Genomic DNA, 22,857 nt, shown 5'->3' on the forward strand with positions numbered 1-22,857 from the left:
GTGGGTGGGTGTGTGTGTGTGTGTGTGTGTGTGTGTGTGTGTGTGTGTGTGTGCGTGTGCGTGTGCATGTGTGCGTGTGCATGTGCGTGTGTGCGTGCGTGCGTGTGGCAGAGATACACACAGAACCGCAGACTGACATTACTCCATACATTTCAAAGGATTACACTTGTCCAAGGTCATTAGGGTTACCGGGACGCAGGTTTCCCGAGGACAGGAGGGATTTTCCCTTTCATCAAAAGAGATTTGTTTGGTTTATCCTTCACAACACGCACACACACACACACACACACACACAGGACTAAAACACTTCATATGCCCAACTATCAAGACAAATACTGCATATTTGTCAGTTATGTGCATGGCCGGAATAGGAACTGCTATTCTTATTAAAAAGCCCAATAACAACTCCAAACACAAAGTAATCAAATTTTTCCAGAGCTGTGAATAAAATCACTGATAATATACATATAAATTAACCGCTTCAAGGTTACCAATTACTTTTGACTGGAACCTAGGATGTTTGCCACTGCTCAGCACCAGTGAACACAGTTTTAGAAGTAGCACTGTATTGTATGCAAGCACTAGTTGCAGTTACTATAAATGGGCATCAGAGGGAGCCATTTCTCTATCTAATCAGCGACCATCTTCTCACTGGAACACTCTTGGTCAGATCAACACAACTATAGCAGAGACGATCAATATGGACATATTTTAACGTTTAATTCAATGTTCATATATGAAAACAACTCTCCATATGACCACAGTAATCGACAATGCTGAATTAATACCAAAAGTATGTATGTTATTCTTGTTATGGTGTACCTAATATGTCCAGCATGTGTACGGTTCTGTTACCTTTCTTCAGGACGGACCCCGGCGAGCCCTGGAGGCCATTGAGGGCCGCAGAGGTGCCAGCCCCGATAGCGGACAGGTGCATCTTGGGAGGCGATAGGATGTGAGGGGCAGTGCTGGGCGACGGCGAGAAACGGAAGAGGCTGCTGCTGTAGCTGGGGCGGCGGCCCTCGCGTCGGTTGCTGTCGATGGCGGCCTGGAGCTCGCCCGGGGAACTAAGGCCCTTACGCTCGCACTCGTAGGGGTACAAATACTTCATGTACCTGCGAAACGAGATACAAATGCCAAATGGCTTGAGTTCAAATACATTCAAGGAGCTAGGTTAATAGCGTGTGCTTTAGCACTGCAGTAAGAGTACTCCACATACTGCACTTGGTTGCTTCTCGTAAAGTTTTACGATGAAAGCTAAAGCTAAAGCTGGTCTCCTTCCAGTAGCTACAGAAATAAATACGAAACAGCCTTGCTCTCTTTCACTGCAGACTGGAGAGACTGCGATGCGTCATGGTGCACTGTGCGTCTAAGTGTACAAAACATGCTGAGTGTTGCGCTGACGTCACGGAGTACATGCACAGTCACAGCTTCAGTGTTTTTTCTGCCATTAGAACGCAAGTTAAAATGAACGTGCAGTGTTATTATGTATGCTGACTGCATTACGGCGGATCAATAAGTCGCTAAGAGCCCCAGCATCCATTAGATAGAGCCTTCGGAGCACATTAAAAATACATGAGGCTTCATTAGGGCATCCTTATTAGTGGACAATGTGGTGTGACAGTCCATTCCAGCTTTTCTATCCGGATGGTGGCGGCACCATCCGAAGCGTTCTCCAGCTTCCAGCTGTCACTCAGGCGGCCACCTTAGTCACGGCGAACTCTGAACCTACACGATCAATAAATGAATAGTGATCAATCAATGTGATGTAATAGACGCAGGGGATTGGAAGTGAGAAGGCAAAGTGGCTCGGTGGAGGAGACAAATGGAGGCATGTGTACAAATACAGCGGGTGAGGCACGCAAACACACGCTTGTGGCTAAACTGCGCAACATGGGGCACGTGGGTCATACAGCACATGACCCGTGAGAGAATTTGATTGGCCCCGCATTGAAATGGAACTGCTAGAAAAAAATTGCATTTCCAATATAATTGTAAACAGCAATTCAAAGCCCAAGCTGTGGAATTTGCCCAAGATGGCAGACTATTTTCAATTCCGCACGTGAAATTTAGCACAACGCTCTGGCCACATTACATAGCTCAGGCAAAAAAGCTTGACAATTTAACACCAACCTCTCGAATGCCTCCTTCTAATTGGGGTGGATGTGGACAAATTCCATAGTGGGAGTTGTCAAAGCGCGAGCTCTGAAATTCGCCCAACACAGCCTACTTCCTGGTCAATTTTGGACTTGGGTACTTGACACTTTTCCGTTTCCTTTCATAATAGACGCATTAACCAATTTCGTATTGATTAATGAAATATCAGATATTTTTGTTGAACTTCCCAAAAATTGTTGAAATAATTATTGAACTTTGATGCCATGCTTTGGCCACAATGCATGGTAGAGTTAAAAATAAATAAATAAATAAATAAATTTATAAAAAAAATAAATAAATAAAAGCTTGGTCATTTTAGAGGGCATCTGCTTCTGACTGGGGCTGATTTGTCCAAATTCCCTTGTAGGATCCTGTCAAAGTACAAGGCCTGGAATTTACTCAAAATGGCTGCTTCAAACCAAAATACCCAACTTCCTCTTGATGTTTGGGCATAGCTCCTTGAGACTTTTTGGTGGCTCCTGTTGTGATATGATACCCAATTTCGTGTTGCTTGGTAAACCTGGGATCGGGGGGCAAAATCTTTTCAGTGGGTGATACTTCGTGGAGTTTGGAGGTTTTGGGGACTACGTTTTCATAGATGTTGCCGCCCTCAAAGGTGATTCATTGATGATAAACAGCGAATCTAGATGGACCTTCACACGGCCAGATGCCTGGGTCCTAATTATAGTTGAAGCAAATCACTTCAAGTTGACTGTAGAATGTGATGGAGGCTATTTTGCGTCTTACTGTGTGCGCAGGGTAAATGCGGCGCTGGTGATGGAGGTGGGCAAGTTGAGTCCCTTGGTGATCTCTCTCCAGATCTTCTTGTTGATGACCTCCACCAGGCCTCCCTTCTCCGTCACCAGCTTGTACAGCATGTAAAGATCCAGCACTTGCTTGGCCATGATGGGAATACGGTTGACCGGGGTGCCTGGTGTAGGGGGGGAACAAAAAAAAAAAAAAAACATACATGATTCCACGCCGTCTGGGTCGCCTAAGCGGGAAAGGTATCACGTGGTTGTAATATCAATAATTTCTTGTTTGCACATGCATTTGTGACAGAGTAGCTAGACAAGTTCTCCATTGTTGAGGCTTGTCAGCACTTAAAAGGGGGGCGGGGGGATGCAGCAAACAGTAACAGGCACAAAATAAGATGCATCTGTGATACAAAGATGATGAATTACACTGAAGATGGATTTCTGCAAGAGTGCATTATTGCAAGCCATCCACGTGTGCTGTTTTGTTCTGGCCACAAGCAATAATGACATTTTGAATTCTTAGTATATAGGGTATGGTGTATGGGAATTTGAACACAATCTTTAGGAGTTCACTTTTCACCCTTTCGTGCACCCTGTAACCCGATAACATGAAAAGCTGTCCACTGTAATAACTGCTGACCCTGAAAGGGTTAAAGGAACCCTATAAACGGGAAAAATGACTACTTCAAAGTAAAATGGCAGACCTTCTGTGTCTTTACATGCATGAGACTTTTTGGTGGATCTTCTCATAAAAGACAAGGCTATCAAATTTCATGTTTTGCGACAAACCGGATTTGGGGGCTGGGTTTTTCCCTCCCAACAATTTAGCGGCAGGTATGAATGATTTAAACTGGGTGGCAAAGGGACATTTTGAGAAGTTTATGTCTGAAGGACCCTGGGAAATGGCCAATATCAGATTGAGGATATCCATTGCGATGTTTTTTTGTTTTGCTTTGCCATGAATCATACGTGAAAAAAAATGGTAATGCAGGACATGGCGTAGGACAAGGTTGGCAATCAGGCTGGCATGTGTCTTGCACGCCTGTTAAATTTGGCTTGAAAACACATTAGCCCAGTTAAGGCAATCTGGCTTGACCTGGAAAAGGGGATTCGCAAACAACACAAAGCCGAGCAGCTCGAGACTTTTGATACAGATGCATTAATCTTGTCAACAGCTTATCTGCACTCAAGCATGAAGGAAGCGTGTGGTGAGGAGTGGGCACGGTCAGAAAGGGAGGTGAGGAAGGTATCGTTTATTCTTTTCAATTGTTGGCTCATTATTTTGTTAATTCTATTGAAAACAACGCAACCGGAGAGACAAACTGGGGGGACTCAAATGTCATGCCTTCCTCCTGAAGACTCACACTTTTGTTCTTCAAAACCAGGGATGTCAAACTCAATTTGTTCAAGGGCCACATCGTAGTTATAATCTAGTTTCCCTCAGCGGGCTGTTATGACTGAAAACCATGTCAACGTACATTCTAATCATCAGATTATTCCAGAAATATTACCCAATTGCCCCTGGAGTTCATTGTTAATATATCCTGTTGACAACACATTTAATTTGAAATCAGAGTTCGTGCGAAACGTAACTCCAAAGTGGCCCGCGACTAACAAGAGTTTGACACCCATGGTCTAGCATGATTGTTATGTATCTTAACTAATGCTTGTGACCAAAGTTCTGGCCCACATAAACTTTACCAATTAAATATTAAAAGCAAATTCAGTTCTGTCACGTTTTTCTATTTTGTAGTAATTATTTGTACACAAAAAGAAAAAAAAAACATTTAAAAAAAATCTGAATACCGATCATTCAATATAGTTTTCAGTAGGATATCCGAATATAGAAAATTTGATAACTCCAGCCCTAATAGAGATAAAAATAGTTTCCGTACTATGTACAAAACTATGTACTGTATTATGTACAGAATCAAAAAGTGCAACACATCTAATTAAGTATGGAGGGAGGAGTCGTTGAGCGGGGGGAGAGGGGGGCAGCAACCCTCTAATCCACAGACAGCAGTGGGTGGAACCTGCGGGATAGTCCAGTATAATGAAGCTCATTTAGAGGATTGCGGCACTAAATCCACACACCCGAGGCACACGTACAAGGCCACTCGTACGCAGAGTTGCTCGGCCCGGTTAATTCCCGTCAATCCTTCAGCCCCTTAACTTGGAATTGGACTCATTAATGACTTTGGCGAATAGCAGCGATCAGGCCATGCAGATTAGCCCTGATTCATTTTAGCAACATGTCTTTAAGCCACGTGCAATGGGGGCGACGTGGGCAAATGGACCTGCCTCAGAGCAGGAAGTCTAATTCAGAACTCTACGCTTGATTCTGGACTCAAGGGTCTGGATGCGCGGCACTGTTTTTCAACGCCAACTGCATTTGAAACCATTGAAATGGTGTGTGGAAGTGGATGATTTGCAAATTGACATTGGCGGACTCACGTCGTGTCCACTATTCCGCTGTAGAGAAAAGCAGTATATCCCATGATGCATTGCGACAACAGACAATGGTGATTCAAATAATGTTCTCATTTGACAAGATTGTCATAGAGTGTCAACAGACTGCAATCCCGTCTAAAGGCAAACGCAAACAGATGTACGAGCACAATGTTTACATGCTTGTTCACATGCATGTCATGTGAAGTGACGGCAGGCAAGCATTTTCTGGCATTGCTCTTTCCTCATTGTAGGGGTCAACAATGGGGCGTGTACAGCACGTCATAGCAAATACACAGTCAACAGAATGGGAGGTGTTGTCAGGGTGTGTCAAAATAAGGCCTGCGTGACGAGCATACAGCAAAAACGCCAATCAGACGAGCAACATGTTTGACCAGGGGTGTCAAACTCATTTTTGTCGCGGGCCACATTGTAGTTAGGGTTGCCCTTGGAGGGCCGTTATGAATTTTGGGAAACCATATAAATGTTTAATCCCCTCCACATATTACATACACAGCACACAACAAATTGATGAATAACTAGTTTTAAAATCAGAGGTCAAGAATAATGACTGCTACTGTGGATTATATGTGACAATTTCAAATGTTGGTTCAGACTTTAACAAGCATCATGGAACTTGACATGCATGATTTGTTTTCGCGGGCCACATAAAATGATGTGGCGGGCCAGATCTGGCCCCCGGGCCTTGACTTTGACACCTGTGTGTTTGACCATCAACATTTTCAAAACAGTTGACCGTTGTAATAATTGTAAAATAAGGCCTAAACGTGAACTGTGAGAGATGACGTATAAGGACAAAAAGTATATGTTTGCACCAAAAAAACTAATCGTCTTAAGAAATTTGGTTTTAAAATAGAATCATTTCCAAATATGCAGTTGAACACAAAGAAGCAAATTTGGAGAAAACTTTCGAATAGATTTAGTCTTTTAAGAATACTGTTTAAAAAGCATTTTTAGAGCTTTAATGACTAAAGTGGGTCACATGAATCTGTGAACATTTATGGTGGAGCAAAGGTACCAAAAATAACAGACGGTTTAAGATAAATGGCGACAGTTTGACCTGTATTGTTTCATTGTCATGATTTCCTATGGGGGGGAAAAAATTGCTTTCAACATTCAAATAAATGCAAAGTCGAGCAAAGTGTGTTCTGACATGGAGGTGAAGATGTTTACTGTCTACCTCACGACGAAATAATTCAGACCTGGCAATAGCAACGCTGCGTATGTGGTGGCACAGAAGCTTGCCGTCGAGGTGTTGGTGCCGCTGGGTTCACCAAAGCTGCAGATAAATGTGGCAGGGGAAACATTGGTCTAATCTGCAAAGCCATTTAACGTGAGGCAAAACAAGCGTGCCAGCTTCTTTTGCAAACAGATACTGAGACAAGTACGTAGCGTCATCCTCTGAAAATCACGGCCCAGGTCATATTTGGACAAAATGTTTCTTGGGCCTTAATAAACATCTCAAAATGCTGACCACCTCTGCTGAAATCGGCGACATCCCAGTCGATTCTACCCCAAAGTTAATTTTTTATTTATTTTTTTGTATATACATACAATATAACCAGTATTTGGTTTGGTTTTTCGTGTTTTCGGAAAGAAAAGGGAAAAAAAAAGACTTAAGCCACATTATTTTAGGAAGGTGGCACCTATGGAGTAGGGCAAGTTGATTTAGCTCATTCACTGTCAGCCATTCGAGAGCATTTGGACTTCTCTTTATGTATTTATTTATTTTTGTAATCGGCAAAACATAAATGACAGATACAGAGTCCGCCTCACAGCATGTAAAATGCCTGTTGAACTCCTCCACTTGGGGCAGGATCTCATCCCTGACCTGGAGAGGGTAATCTACCCTTTTTCGACTGAGGACCATGGTCTCAGATGTGGAGGTGCTTATTTTCAATCATTTTTTTAATTTTGCACCATCGGTTTGTTATGTACAGTGACTACGTATTGCGATTCACTTCCCTGTATTGTTGTTCAGTCTGTCACCTGGTGGCAGCGGTGAGGCATCAGATGGAGGAGTGAAAGCTTTTGGCCATCAAATCAAGCTTATCTGTACATGCTGTTATCTGCACATGAAAAAAATGATAATGCGATGGTATAAAAAGGGACATGATAAAATGTTATCTTCGCGATATATAGTGTCATATCGCCTAGCTCTAAGATGGAGTGACATGACACGGAACACGAGTGTAATAGGAGATTGTACAGAGCTGGATGGCTACAAATGCTGCTACGACACATCCCCGCAAGGCCTGAAAATATTTTTTTGATTGTCTTTTTGCCACGTTTCCAGAACACGGAGCAAAAGTGTTGGGTGTCACTTATTTGATGCAGCATCAAGCCCACATCAAACAATTAGTACAACCAGCAAGGTCAGAGATCAGCCAGGGGTTATTGATGTGTGAATTAAAGTGCAGGTCAGCAGGAAGCCATGTTTTCAAGCCGCAACAATGAGCCCACAACAAAGAGTGCTTTGCCCCCTAACACCAAACCCCTCCACGCCCCCCCCCTGACGTGGTGATGGCCTGGCCAGCTGCTAGTGAGGCCACAAACAGCTCGCGCCACACTTCACGTGTACAAAGACAGATGTGTTTTTAAAACAGGACCTCAGTCAATGAAGTTGTTGTCCCATGAAAAGCATGTATGTCACTATTTTAGAGCGATGTCAAGACAGATTCAGCACCAGGGACATCAAGAACGAACAGTGAACCTCCACCTATTGCACTTTGGTATTCATGATAATTCCGATGATTATTATTATTTATTTTGTGGAACTTAGCCGATGCTATTTGCGTTTTTGCTATAAGACGTCAAAAAGGTGGTGCCAAAGCACTGGCCAATAGGAAAGTAGTGATTGGTCTCATGAAGTACGTTTGAGTGATACTTTCCACTGAGAGACGAGCATCTCAATATGTCAGTGAAAAGCCCGGTTGAGCCTGGGTTGTTCATGAAAGCTGTGGAGAGTCTTTCCTGCATGTGCACTTTTGGTGTAAGCCATTTTAAGGGCAACGTTGTCAAGTCAATTTGAAATGATTGGAAAGTGTTCGCAATCATATTTTGGGGTATACTTTAGAATTTATTGATTAAGGCCATTTTAAACATCGTTTGAGGTGCGGTCAATTACGTGCGATCGGGCTCGATCCCTAGTCACCGTGAATAGTGGGGGCTTACTATACCGACTTAATTTTGTGCCTATCCTAAGTGGTGTGGAGCTGTGTTTGAAACCTGAGAAGACAGCATTAACTGATCAACGCAAGGTTTCGAATTTCAGTCTGGTGCAATCGCATTATGGAGACAGATATGTCATAATTCTGTCGAAAATTTTTGAAAAAAAACTCCACTTTGGCAACAGCTGTGTCCAGAGAGTCAACAAGCCACTGTTGCCTTTGCTGTGCAACATCTGCGCCGTTTAACTCTAAGCAGCCTAATTGGACCGACCCAAACACCTCTTTTGATCACAGCAGAGCCAAGTGTGCTTTCATCACAGGCGGCCATTTCTGCCGTTGTAATTGTTGCGACTTCTCCATCTGCTCGTTTTACTAGCAGAGCGCCGGTGGAGTGTCGGTGATAACGTGGCGTTGAGAAGGACAGGAGCCCCGTCGGGCTCACATGGCAACCCGGCGCTCATTTCATCTCTCTATAAAGCCCTGATCTGTCCACTCAGCTGCTCCCAGCCCATCTGTAATTGGCTGCAGGCTTCACCTCCCATCATCCTTTGCCCCGGACTGATTTCCCCCCAGGGACATGGCCATCAGGAGCCTAGTGATTAATGGCAACAGGGGTCAGAGGTCACTTTGCCCCCCCTCCCCCACCCCTGACATCACTCCCTGATTCCTTCCTCTTGCCACACGGCTGTAGCCCTCCAGTGGCTAGACTGGTCATGATAGGGGGACTGCAGATCAAGTCATGCAGATAGGCAGCGTTGATGGAAGTGAAAAAGACTCTCTCACAAAAATCTCACAAAAGTCAAGAGAAAAAAAAAAATCTAAAACCAGATTCATGGACCATCTCAACTTTAAGCGGATTAAAAAAACTTTCCTTTGGGCCGCTGATTATATGACAACTGCTGTTTTTAGACAAACTTGAAACTGGGTCTCAAATACTGCAAAACTCCCCTTTTCAAAAGTGCAAGTATGCCTTATACACTAAAATGTCATTGAACTTATCAAAATAAACAGCTGCATTTTGGCGACAAAACGTGTGAAATCAGGTCTCCAAACGTTGCGACTTTTGGTTCGTAACTAATTAAAAATGTTCCAGTCGAAACACCCAAAAACATTTCTTTTCGAAAAGGGAGGAAGTCTGCAGGTGCGAGAATATCACAATCATGAACGAATGCCGGAACATCCGTCATTTCGCCTATTTTCTGACATGTTACGGACCAAACGAGTGATCCATTAATGAACAAAATAATTTTTAATTGCAACCCTAAACACAACATTTACATTCCACTCCTCAGGCTGCAATTTGTGTGCCAAAAAGAAGGAACAAGATCGTTTAATTTAACCCATGACCTATTTTTTAGCAGGAAGCAGCTGTCCACATTAAAGGGCTTCCATAATAAATCAATTAGGTGCCTCCTGATGCCAGTAGTAGTGGTAAGATAAATATCCCTGTCGTGACACGCTGGAATTTTTTTTTCTTTCCTTTTTAAATAATTGAAGGACAGCCTCGTGACCGACCGGAAATGAATGCTTGACCGAGCTAGCCGCAAACGAAGAGTGCAAGGCTTTCCTGTAACAAAAAGAGTCAAATAAAAGGAAAACGTGGTCTGAAACTCGTGTTTAACAGTTATGTCTTTACAATTCCAGTGAACAGCAGACAGTTATACCCATTCTAGACGTTAATGTAATGAAAAGGCTGGGGGCAGAGGGTAAGGGAGAACTTTTCAGCTTCTCGCAAAGAAAAAAACAAGGACGGACGGGGGAGGAGAAAGAGTGGATTAGTGCTATAAGGAAGGTGTCAGCCAACACAAACAGACCCCCTGCCCCCATGGAAGTGTCTGAGAGCAACAGTGTCTTCCTCTTCCCTCCACATTGACCAACACAAAGGCGTCACCATGTAATAATTACGCTTCGTTCGGATAGCCCAGTCTAACAAATAAAAAAAGGTACAGTAGCTCTACTTACGAACGTCTCGCCATACAAAATTTTCAAGTCACGAAACGCCTCAACAGGAAAATATTGTCTCTTGTTACAAAAGAGATTTCAAGATACGAAAGGTAAAAACACAGTATGGGCTGCTACTAGCAGCTCTGAGTTTCCTGAACGCAACATGCTTATAGCTGCTCTGCCATTGGCTATTACCTAGCATCCCATTGGCTAAGAGGGACACTTGTAACAATTTGTTACATATTTTGATGCATTTTTATGACTTAGAAAACATTTATGTCTGAATTTTGGGGAGGCTTGGAACAGATTAGGGTATTTACATGGAAAACGCGTCTCTTACAAAATTTTCTAGTTAAGAAAGGTCTTCCAGAGCCAATAAATTTCGTTCGTAGACGTACCACTGTACTTGGATGGTTTAATAAACAGTCATCAACGTCATGAAGCCAAATCCGTGATATGCTGTAGCAGAACCACCAAGTGTGAACCGCAATGTCGTGGCGGATTATTGTACAGCAACAACCCACCTATTCGTGGTTCACTATTCACTATACATCTGTCCCCAATTATACATGGAAATACTCACCTATTCACATGATTTACGACCTTTATAAAATGCTTTAGTTTTTTTTTTTTTTCACTTTTAATATAGCTTACAAGAAAGGCAATTTCTAAACTTTTTAGGATTTAGTGTGTATCCTAATCTTCTAACTTTGTTATAGTGTCAGACAGCCGCCACTGATTTGGTACAGACGCTCACAAGAGAAATGTGGGTCTGGACTCCAAGCGAAAAGTTTACTTTAAGTCGGGCAGAGACTGGCTGTTTGGTTTATACAAGTCGGGTGAGGGGCAGCATATTCTCTGGACCTCGCTGTACACACTGGCGGAATGTTTGTTTTATTTTTAATGTATGGTCACGGACAGAAGAGGTTAAAAAAAAAGGCCACAGTGTGTGGAATTTGCTATCTTTAGTTCAGACACCAATTCATATCAAGTGGTCAGATGCGCAGCCGCCACATAAGGTAGGTTCAATGTAACGCAACACTATAGATGCATTGCTATTCTAAGCATGCGTCCGGAGCCACAGCTGAGAGGGGGGTTGGGGGACGCACACTGTGAGGGACGCTCATCTAATTAAGTCCATATTATGTTGATCGATGCAGCCAACCTCCGTTCATCGCGGGGGATACATTTAAGACCCGCTCGCCGAGTGAAAATCTGTGATCATATTAAAACATTCATTTCAACCCTCCCACATGCTTAAAATACATTTGAATTTATTAAAGCACACTTTTTAAAAACATCATGTGAACACCAACAAATCTGTCATGTGAAAATTCTGCACATTTTGTAGCATCTGCATGTGATCAACTGCTGAAAAGTGCAACTGAGGCTCACATTTCTCACAAGCGAGGGCATTCATTTTAGTAAGCACAGTGGTACCTTGACTTACGAGTGCCTCAATTTATAAGCTTTATGAGACACGGACTCGATTTGAGTGGCAGGCAAAAATCTGAGTTACAAGTGAACTTTAAATGCATCACCAATTGTGTCAACGGGAGCAATTCATGTACCGGAATGTTATCTAGCACATGGAAGCGGCAAGAACAGCCAGAGTCGCCGATGCACGTTCACTTGTTTGTTACACATTGCAAACAGTGAAACACAAATACATATGTGGAAAGTTAGAATGGCTGAGAAAGTCAGTCCCCCCCACCCAAGAAGCGGCAGGGACACATAAGTAAGCGCTAGTACGGTGAAGGAAGCCTGCCGATACTCTAAAGGAGCTGTCTCGTGCGCTCTGTCAACTCCATCGTGGAAAATAACTGGCCAGGCTCCAAACCACAGTCAGGAGCTGTAAATTTCCCCAGGAGCAGCTCACAAAGCTGCGGGATGTAGGGTGTGGGGGTGGGGGTTGGCTTGTCAGACCGCTCATAATAACACTATTAGAAGCTCAAGTGTGCGATTACAATTTTGTAAAGAGCAAACTGGCTATAAATCTGGATGCAATGCCAGGCAGGTACACTTCAACGGCATCTACGGTCAACCTTCAAACAGAGTAACTCAGAAAAAAAAAAAAAAACGCCGTACTGTACGCGGGAACATTCGTGCCCTGACAAGCTTCGAATCGACTGTATAATAAAACTGTCTTTGCGACGTGTGAGAGCGGTTTTGTACACCGAGCCGCATAGATCTGCTTGACAAGTGTTTAGTGTAGTTACTCGCCGACTTCTATTTATTAGCGTTGGCGTGTCAAAAATATTGTAAGCAGATGTGAGCCGGCAATACGCAGTGCGCACTGCAGCACGTGAAGCCGGGCGCTTGATTTTGACATTCTAAACAAATAGCCCGCTAGTCACTTCATTCCAATTTTACACATACAACTGGCATGTATTATTATTGTTATTTTTTTTAATAAAATGTTTGATTAATTAATTAGAATTAATGAACTAATATATTGGTACGATTGTAAGCAAAACTACTAACGACAAAAATCTTTTTTTTTTAACATAATTGGCCTAAAAGATGATTCAAATGAGTACATTTGACATTTAACTACAAATCATGGAGATTTTGTTGAAATACAGTACTGTAATAGACTGTATCTTTCATACTTGATATATATTAAAAAAAATTTGAACTAAAATAGAACTAATAATTATTTGTCAGTGTATTTATTTTGTATGAAAAGCTGCACATTTGAATATTTGCAGATTTTTTTTCTTCAATTTTTATTGCAATATTTGTTAAACCAAGATTTTCCCTCCTTTAGTTTGATCAATATCCCCATGTAGATGTTCAACCTGAATACACTGGCTACCCAATAATTCTATGAGGAGATTATCAATGTCTATTCTGCAAACACCACCCATATTTTGTACTATTGGTTATCCAACACAATGCATGCGTTTCCAAATTACTAGAAGTCGAAGACTTCACTGCATCCTTCGGTGAAAGGTTGGCATAGCGATCCTGTCCGTTGCGGTCAATGCCGATGTGAGACGTCATAAAAAGAAAACAAGAAATATGACTCCTCGTGTCATGAAGATGGGTCACCTGGCCATATAGAGGGTAGGGGGTATTGAAAAGGTTGCGAAAAATGAGATGGCCTCTTCAGCTGTAACCCAAGTCCCAGAGGATCAACTGACCAGACCCCGATCAAGAGTGGCTCTGATGGAGGCTGCAGAACAATGGATGGACGGACGATTGGGTGGATAGCTGATTGGTTGCCTGGGATCTGAATACTGGAGAATATTGGTCTGGCTACAGGACTATTGTTTGAGAACACTGTGAACGCTCTGCTTTCATGACTATTTTTTATGACCATGTGGAATTCCAGGCATGCTAGAACACAAATCACTTCATAGTTTTTCACACATACCTGAGAGCCAGAATTTCGTCATTGTTCTGCCCAAACTGGGTGCTGAGAGGCTGCGCTGAAAGAAGTGCTTCTCAAATTGAGGTGCCATAGCTTGGGGTTAAGCTGGCCGGTATGCAATGAATTGTGTTGAATGAATTTTTTAAAAAGTGCAAATCCACATAGCGTTGGCGACAGGGCAAAACCTTGCACCTCCAAAATGGTCACTTTTCAGCAGACCCCAACAATAGTATGTTTGTTCATACAAGCAAGCCATTTTCAACACTTTAGATTGGTAAATAATTTGTAAACAATTTTTGGAAAAAGTATGGAATTGACCAATTGTGACTTATGAGGTTGCACCCCAACTGCAGCATGATGGGGAATGACTCAATGAAACAAGTCAACAAACGCACAAAAACAAAACAAATCAAATAATTACACCTTCCTAGCTTGGCTTTGGGCTCTTCATGCAGTATGAATGAGCGCTAGCGGCGAGCTTAGCAAAATAATTACACGTTCCTTAGCTTGGCTTTGGGCTCTCCATGCAGTATGAATGAGCGCTAGCGGCGAGCTTAGCACGCCGCTCGCAAAATCACGCCGCTCGCAAAATCACACCATTTCATCCATGGTCCATATGAAATTGTAAATATGATTGAGTATTGTTGTAAATCACATGCTTCTATGCATTCGATGGGCTGTACTTTGCAACGTCACTACATCATGCAACAGCAATTCATATTTTGAACCGCTGCAAAAACAGTAGCCGGCACTCGTGAAATGGTATGACAGAACCGCATACACCGCAAGTGTGCATTGTGCAGTACAGGCCTGCAGAGTTCAATTGATCCCACCCCACGCCTGGTGTGATGGAAAAGCAGGCTGGGCCAAGAGAGGCTAGTGTGGTGTGTTGTGGTGTGGGGCCGTTCTGGCTACTGTAATGGAAAAGTGACATTGAGTAGCAACATTGCTGTCGATGGGCCACAATTCTTTTTACACTTCCTTGTTTCCGCTGCGTTTATAAGCACTGTTGTCAAGCTTCACTCTTCGCAAAGCAATGTACTGCTTTGCATTGACAATATATCCTTAAATTTGGGTGTGTTGAGGGCAAGATCAAAGGACGAGTTCCTAAGTGCTGTGACATACAGGCACAGTGTCATGGAAAATGTCCAACAGGTTTTTTGGTCAGACACCTGCGCATACCTTGTGCATTCTTTGATAATTGAATCCGCCGATGTGGCAGTTTTGCAGGCTAAACGAATAGGCTAAACAATCACACCTGAAACCAGCTGAGTGAACAAAAGCTACAAAGTAATATTTTGCCTCAAAAATGAACTATTAGTGATTGGTAGTATCACGCAGGACTGAATATGAAAACCAAAAAAAAAATAAAATACAAAAGTAAAAACAAAGAAAGACAGGGAGCAAAGTACAACATTTCTCTTAGTTGCTTATTGAAGATGCAATGGTACAGCAGATCAAACGTGTCAGAAATACTGCACACATGAATTAGTACTGCAGGCAATGCAATTCACTCCACCCAACTGCCACGTCTGAAGGCACCCCATCATCATCCTGATGTAAAAGTTGGTTTTCCCTCTTTCAAGTTGTACATGCAAATGAACAAGAGTCTGGTGTGTAAAAAAAAAAAATTAAATGAAAGAGCACAGAAAAAAAAAGGTTACATTTCCCACATGCGTGCACGTACCTACAGGACTATCGTTTGAGAACACTGTGAACGCCCTGCTTTCATGACTATTTTTTATGACCATGTGGAATTCCAGGCATGCTAGAACACAAATCACTTCATAGTTTTTCACACATACCTGAGAGCCAGAATTTCGTCATTGTTCTGCCCAAACTGGGTGCTGAGAAGCTGCGCTGAAAGAAGTGCTTCTCAAATTGAGGTGCCATAGCTTGGGGTTAAGCTGGCCGGTATGCAATGAATTGTGTTGAATGAATTTTTTAAAAAGTGCAAATCCACCTAGCGTTGGCGAGAGGGCAAAACCTTGCACCTCCAAAATGGTCACTTTTCAGCAGACCCCAACAATAGTATGTTTGTTCATACAAGCAAGCCATTTTCAACACTTTAGATTGGTAAATAATTTGTAAACAATTTTTGGAAAAAGTATGGAATTGACCAATTGTGACTTATGAGGTTGCACCCCAACTGCAGCATGATGGGGAATGACTCAATGAAACAAGTCAACAAACGCACAAAAACAAAACAAATAAAATAATTACACGTTCCTTAGCTTGGCTTTGGGCTCTCCATGCAGTATGAATGAGCGCTAGCGGCGAGCTTAGCACGCCGCTCGCAAAATCACACCATTTCATCCATGGTCCACATGAAATTGTAAATATGATTGAGTATTGTTGTAAATCACATGCTTCTATGCATTCGATGGGCTGTACTTTGCAACGTCACTACATCAGGCAACAGCAATTCATATTTTGAACCGCTGCAAAAACAGTAGCCGGCACTCGTGAAATGGTATGACAGAACCGCATACACCGCAAGTGTGCATTGTGCAGTACAGGCCTGCAGAGTTCAATTGATCCCACCCCACGCCTGGTGTGATGGAAAAGCAGGCTGGGCCAAGAGAGGCTAGTGTGGTGTGTTGTGGTGTGGGGCCGTTCTGGCTACTGTAATGGAAAAGTGACATTGAGTAGCAACATTGCTGTCGATGGGCCACAATTCTTTTTACACTTCCTTGTTTCCGCTGCGTTTATAAGCACTGTTGTCAAGCTTCACTCTTCGCAAAGCAATGTACTGCTTTGCATTGACAATATATCCTTAAATTTGGGTGTGTTGAGGGCAAGATCAAAGGACGAGTTCCTAAGTGCTGTGACATACAGGCACAGTGTCATGGAAAATGTCCAACAGGTTTTTTGGTCAGACACCTGCGCATACCTTGTGCATTCTTTGATAATTGAATCCGCCTATGTGGCAGTTTTGCAGGCTAAACGAATAGGCTAAACAATCACACCTGAAACCAGCTGAGTGAACAAAAGCTACAAAGTAATATTTTGCCTCAAAAATGAACTATTAGTGATTGGTAGTATCACGCAGGACTGAATATGAAAACCAAAAAAAAAATAAAATACAAAAGTAAAAACAAAGAAAGACAGGGAGCAAAGTACAACATTTCTCTTAGTTGCTTATTGAAGATGCAATGGTACAGCAGATCAAACGTGTCAGAAATACTGCACACATGAATTAGTACTGCAGGCAATGCAATTCACTCCACCCAACTGCCACGTCTGAAGGCACCCCATCATCATCCTGATGTAAAAGTTGGTTTTCCCTCTTTCAAGTTGTACATGCAAATGAACAAGAGTCTGGTGTGTAAAAAAAAAAAATTAAATGAAAGAGCACAGAAAAAAAAAGGTTACATTTCCCACATGCGTGCACGTACAGACGCACAAGTACTACGAGTTATTTAACCGGGAGGCAGAAGACCACCGCTCTATATTCATGTCTAACTGGAAGATCGAGTTGGAGAAAAGTAACCAAATAGCTTGGCCTCATGATAAAATGTCAAGAATGTGTATGTCACAAGTGATAGGACAACAAGGTATGTTGAATATGTACATAAGAGGAGGGGCATTTACTGGAGATTTCTTTCGATGAGGTGGATGAAAATTTAACTGACTCACACAAATGGTAGATTTTAGGGCAGTTTCAAAAAAAAAAATCACAGTTGATTTTATGGTAATGGTTTGATTCATATCATAAATTCACCACATAGAATATCTAAGGATTTTTATGTTTGAAACTTTAACGCTTAAAGCTTAAAGGAAATGAAAAGCCACTTTTTGAACTGAACTACTGAAATGAACTCTGCGACCACTTTATTGAGATGATCCTGAATTTAGTGACCAGGCTTAAGATAACTGTGGTGGTCACCAGGACTGTCAGATTTGACTGACTGGCTCTTGCTGAAAAGAAAATTACCCGCTTGAGTCAACAGACACCCAGATTGACGGACGTAGCCTTCAGCTGACGAGCTTCTTTGCGCCGATCAATACGAGAGCTGAAAAAGCGATACGCTGTTTTAAAAGAGGAGGAAGGTATAGAAAGTGCGGGGTAGGGGGCGCGGGGGTGCTCATCCAAATTTTAACCGCCATCAATGGTAATTGCTTTTGGCATTCGGAGGGCATGACAGCTGGTCGTTTATTTGCTCTTGCAGGATGTAACCGATGCCGATATGCAAATTGGCTCCAGGCATGTGAACTCACTGAAAGAGTTTGGATGGGTTGAAGTGTCTTTATAGACAAATGGGCCAGTATGTTTACGACCATTATACAACTGAATGTTTATGGTGTATATGTATTTGTTTCATCCCTTGGTATAATTACATTACAAACAAAATGTGGTAATGTACTTGATGATGGGGTCGGTAGTGTTTTCAGACTGTAAAAGTCCTCAAAAAATTATTGCATTCATCTAAACGCAATTGATGAATGGACGTGTTTTGAATAATACAAATATAAAAAGACAACTATGGTTGATTAACTGTGATTAAATTTCATTAAATATAACATTCTTAATATTTTTTAAAATAGTCTTTTTATTTTCTGAGAAAAAAAAAAATTTGAGAGAGCCCGAGGAAGTAGTTTAACTGATTGACAAGATATTGGGTGGACTTGTCAATCATAACGTAATCATAATATACAAGAGAGAGTCTCAGCAAGTCGGCCATTTTGGCTTTGACAAATTCCTACTAGGGACCTAACCAAATGACGCCCGATAAGAAGCAATACATTTACTCAATGCCAATTTCATCCATCCATACAAAATTTGGTAGCCAACAGGATGAGTCTGAAGGACCCAAGACCGAAAATGAGCAGCTCCACCAACAGATTTTCGTTTTTGACCCCCCCCCCCCCCCCCCCCCCGTCCCCATTATTTTTCATGTACAATTAATACTGACTGAATAAAAACACATTTTAACTTGCCCAACGTAACTCGCTAATTGCATCCATCTCATAGCGGGCCCACACAACAATCAAATCACAGCAAGTGAAGTGGCGTCAACAAACCTAAGGTCCGTTCCTTCGAGTCAAGCGTCTTGTTTTCCATTAAGCCCCTTTGCACTCAGGGCTCTGTTGCTTTGCCCTGCTGCTGCGTGCGCATGGAACACTGGTGGAAGTGAGCTCAGGGCTATTGTACTGGTGTAGGGCTCCTTCGGGGGCCGTAATTGTGCTTGGTGCCATCCATCACAGGGGTGTGGAGGCCAGGAAGCACTGCTTTAAGAGCACACACAGGACACAGATGGAAGAGCAAGTGTGGCGGGGGGAGCTATGCGGAGATGGCACAAGTGAGTTTGACACACGATGAGTTCACGTGTGGCTGCAGGTTAACGCTCTCGTCACACGACACTCAATTCAGGTGTACAGGGATAAAAGTGGTTTTATCCTGGTTTTCACAAAATACTTGAAACCCAAACATTTTCCTTACCGTGTGATCTATGCACTGCCACTAGTCGACCTGTTTTCTCAGTTTTGTCGTGTGACATTCACAAGCTGAGCCGTCACCGGTTCATAGCCCTGAGCAACTGTGATGTCATTTTCAGTCGACGGCAAGTGGCGAAATAGCCATATTCCACAAATGTAATATTAATCGGAATACTGTGTTTAGACTAGTGGAACTGCATAGAAAATATTCTTTGAAAGAAAATGTGGCGGTTGACATTGCGGTGCAGTCAGGATTTTTCTCACCATTATATGCAACTTTATTGCTTGCTCTGCACAAAGCAGCGTGCCTGAAGCCTCGAAGTTGGAAAGCAAGCAGTTCTCGGAACTTTGCTGATTAATTATTTTAATTTTGGCAGTGTATCACACTAGAAGACAAAACAAGATGGTTGAGATGAACCGGGCGGCCATTGTTGTATTTATTCGGATGACAGTGTGAATCATTCAGCGGCCTATGCTTCTTCTATGCTACGTTAGTTACGGGTCGGGTGATTAAGAATCTCCCGGCTGGGCAGCTTAGAGAGTTAAATCTCTTTACAGTATGGTCGTAATTAAAGATGGACAGCGCAGAGTGTTGGAACAAATGGCAAAGGAGGAAACAACAGGGGGAGGGGATGGAGGGGCTGGACTCAGGAAAGGAAGCAGCACAAAGAGTAGCCTTGGTTGGCAAGAAGATTTGTATCTACCATGGCTAAGAATATCAAAACAAACATCATGAAAAGCACCATTTCCGTTGGTTTTGAACAAAGACGACACAGCACCAACACCCCGCCCCCCCACCTTGGTTGCATTGCCTCCCTTAAGACTGGCTTGTAATTTGTCTGCTTTTAAGGGTGGAGTTCGCCAAAAAAGGCAAACTATTTCCTCAAATGTATCAACACACAAGAAGCCACAAAACTACAAAATCTTTGATCCAGACGGCGTGGCAGTTTGGGCGTCTCTCTTGGTGGCATGATTAAAAAGTAGTAGGGCATCCGCCCTTTTCCTGTGACGCTCTTCCAAGATGGACATGTGATTATCTCCGTGTGCTTGGTCAGCTGACTGACTGACTGACTGATTGACTGGCTGAGTGCGCCTCCACTGACCCCCCCTTTTGTCACCTTGGCAGCCCATCTCAAGAGTGCACTTGTCCGCCGTCACCTTTTTCGTGCCACCCAACATACGACGCCCTGGCCCTTGTCTGCTGTCCATCAAGCAGCCGGCCTGTCGGAAAAAGGTTAGCCCCCCTACACTTGTTTTGAGATCATTAATCATATAGTGAAGGACAGGAGGAGGCCCCTTAATCCAACCCCAACCCCCATATCCCAACAATGAACACCTCCCCCCGCCCAGGACTCAACCAAGCAGGCCAATACCACGGTGCCCTCCCTTATCCCCCATGGCGTTATCAAGTTTCAGTGGTTGTAACTGTAGCACAATAAACAGAGGGAGTGAGGAAGGGGGTGAAGACGGAAGGAAAGACCAGGGAAGGAAAAATGTCATTTGCTTATTGCGTTAAATTGGCGCGTGCGGTGTGAAAGGGGATTCACACGCTGCCAAACTGCACTCTTCATCAGAGTAACATCGACAGTCACGCAATAAAATAAATGTCGTCTCTCATATGGCCAAAAGCGTTCACAACTCTTAAGTAGGTAAGTGCTGCCAACGGCCCCTTTCGCATGACAACAATTTGACCGATAGAACTTTTGTTCTGTGTAAAAGGCAGCAACTAGCAACGGGGTGGACAACGTTGCCCTGGAAATTCTTCTGGGGGAGTGCCACGGTCGTAAGAGATGCGTGACGCCAGCTGTGTGTAAGGGTATTTCAGAAAAGCCGGGACAAGGGTGTAAAGTTGAACACCGAGCACTGTGGCCTGCTGTGGTGAAAGCAACTGTCACGCGACCCTTTCACACAGTCTGTTAAAGTCTGCATTTTTCCCTGACACAGTTAGGTGTAAAAGACATGGAATGGGGGGGGGTGAAGTCAACTTGGAAATGGTCCGGCTGGGGGCAGTGTCACAGCTGTAACAAAGCCAGTAGGTCACATGTGTGTCGGGGTGTTTGCAAAAGTTGGGACGTGGTTGTAAAGTCTAACACCAGACACTCACTTGTCACTTCTTTTGTGTTGAACACAATTGTTGCTTCACCCCTTTTAGACTGCTTGTCCAAGTCAGAAAGCAATTGTCGTTTGCTCCTTCTACAAAGAATGGGAGCACAATGTGGACCCGGATTTTTTCTGGCCTTAAGAATCATCAATTCTGGCTCTTCTGTTATACCTCAGATCGATTCTCTAATGTTGTGGGCTCTCGGAATGAAAAGGGCTATTTTTCCAGAAGTTGCAGGCAAAACGAGGCTAGAGAACCTTCCTATTGTCGTGCGGTGTTTGTGCCGAGGGCCCCGCCTCTTACCGGGCGGGGGGGGGGGGGGCGGCGTACAGCCAAGCTGGGGGAGCATGAGGAGAGTAGTAATATAATGCATACTGATCCCCCAGAGCCCATTCATGGCGTAATTGGTGTGGACAGAGCTCATGGTCTCAGGGTTACAGTTAGGGAACTTCCTCTAATGTCCTGCTGGGAGGCCACCGCTTCCCACAATAGAAACACCAAAGAGGATATGGGAATGTCTTCATTTCTGCGTTTCATAATGCCGAAAAGAGGCACAAAACAGCGCAACGTGCATCAAAGCAAACGCATTCAAGTGCCAAATGGATGGAATCAAAGTTTTGTTTCCTTAGAAAGTCAAATTCAATCAAAATTTTTGAACCAATATTTTTTATTTTATTTTTTGCCATTTTGAGCTCGAACAAATGATCTTACTTGCTGTCTCTGTGATGCACTTTGAACAGAAATTCTATGGCTTCACCCGTATCATTGCCACTTCCTCCGTCCTCTCCTCCTTGCATCGTGTAAGATGACTTGATGGCAAAGTACCAAAGTATCACCTCCCAGAATAACTCTAAAGCGCAGATAACCCACCATGTGGTCCCTGCTAAGCCGAGACTGCATCTTCGATTAGGAGTGTAACACTAGCGTGGCTCTTGCCTTCATTAAATCTCCCACCCTCGTGACTGCAACCAAAGTTTTCTTCTTTTCTTTCTCGATGTCACGTGTGATTAGGGATTAGGAAATTCTCAATTGGAATTAATGCGAAGTTTTTGTGAATAAACCAAAACATGACAAAATGTGGGGTTGCCTCTGAGTGGGGAATTGAAAAAAACTGAAGTTTTCTGTTTTTAAAATTACAATATGGGTTCATAATGCCCATATGTTAATAGCTAAAAGATTTTCTATTGCCGATACCACACAAAAGCCTTCCCCAAAATATGTTTAGTAAAATTACTTGAAATTTTCCACTACTTTGCAAGCCTCCGTGTGAGACAGTGAGAATCTCAACGTTAAAATTGACCCCGTCCGGCAGCCATTAATCTTCTCAAGTGGACAGCGCTGACAGGCAGTTGGCCGCATCACTCTTTCATTTTCTTCCTGGTGAGACAACAACAACTCCTTCGTAGCCACACGATAATGCTTCGTCAAACCAAACAAACAACA

At 43.1% G+C, this 22,857-nt stretch overlaps 1 protein-coding gene across 1 annotated transcript in view; it reads right to left on the bottom strand.

Annotated features, from left to right (window-relative positions):
- Positions 1 to 22,857, bottom strand: part of LOC109513880 (AT-rich interactive domain-containing protein 3B-like) — an 89,791-nt gene that overhangs the window by 6,350 nt on the left and 60,584 nt on the right. Inside the window, exons 5-6 of the mRNA XM_019866579.1 lie at positions 2,905 to 3,088; positions 856 to 1,115 (exon numbers count right to left, since the gene is read on the bottom strand). Coding sequence (XP_019722138.1) covers positions 856 to 1,115; positions 2,905 to 3,088 — 444 coding nt within the window. The remainder of the gene's footprint in view (positions 1 to 855; positions 1,116 to 2,904; positions 3,089 to 22,857) is intronic.

Source organism: Hippocampus comes, unplaced genomic scaffold (genome assembly GCF_001891065.2).
Source record: "Hippocampus comes isolate QL1 unplaced genomic scaffold, H_comes_QL1_v1.1 scaffold82, whole genome shotgun sequence".
Lineage (NCBI taxonomy): Eukaryota > Metazoa > Chordata > Actinopteri > Syngnathiformes > Syngnathidae > Hippocampus > Hippocampus comes.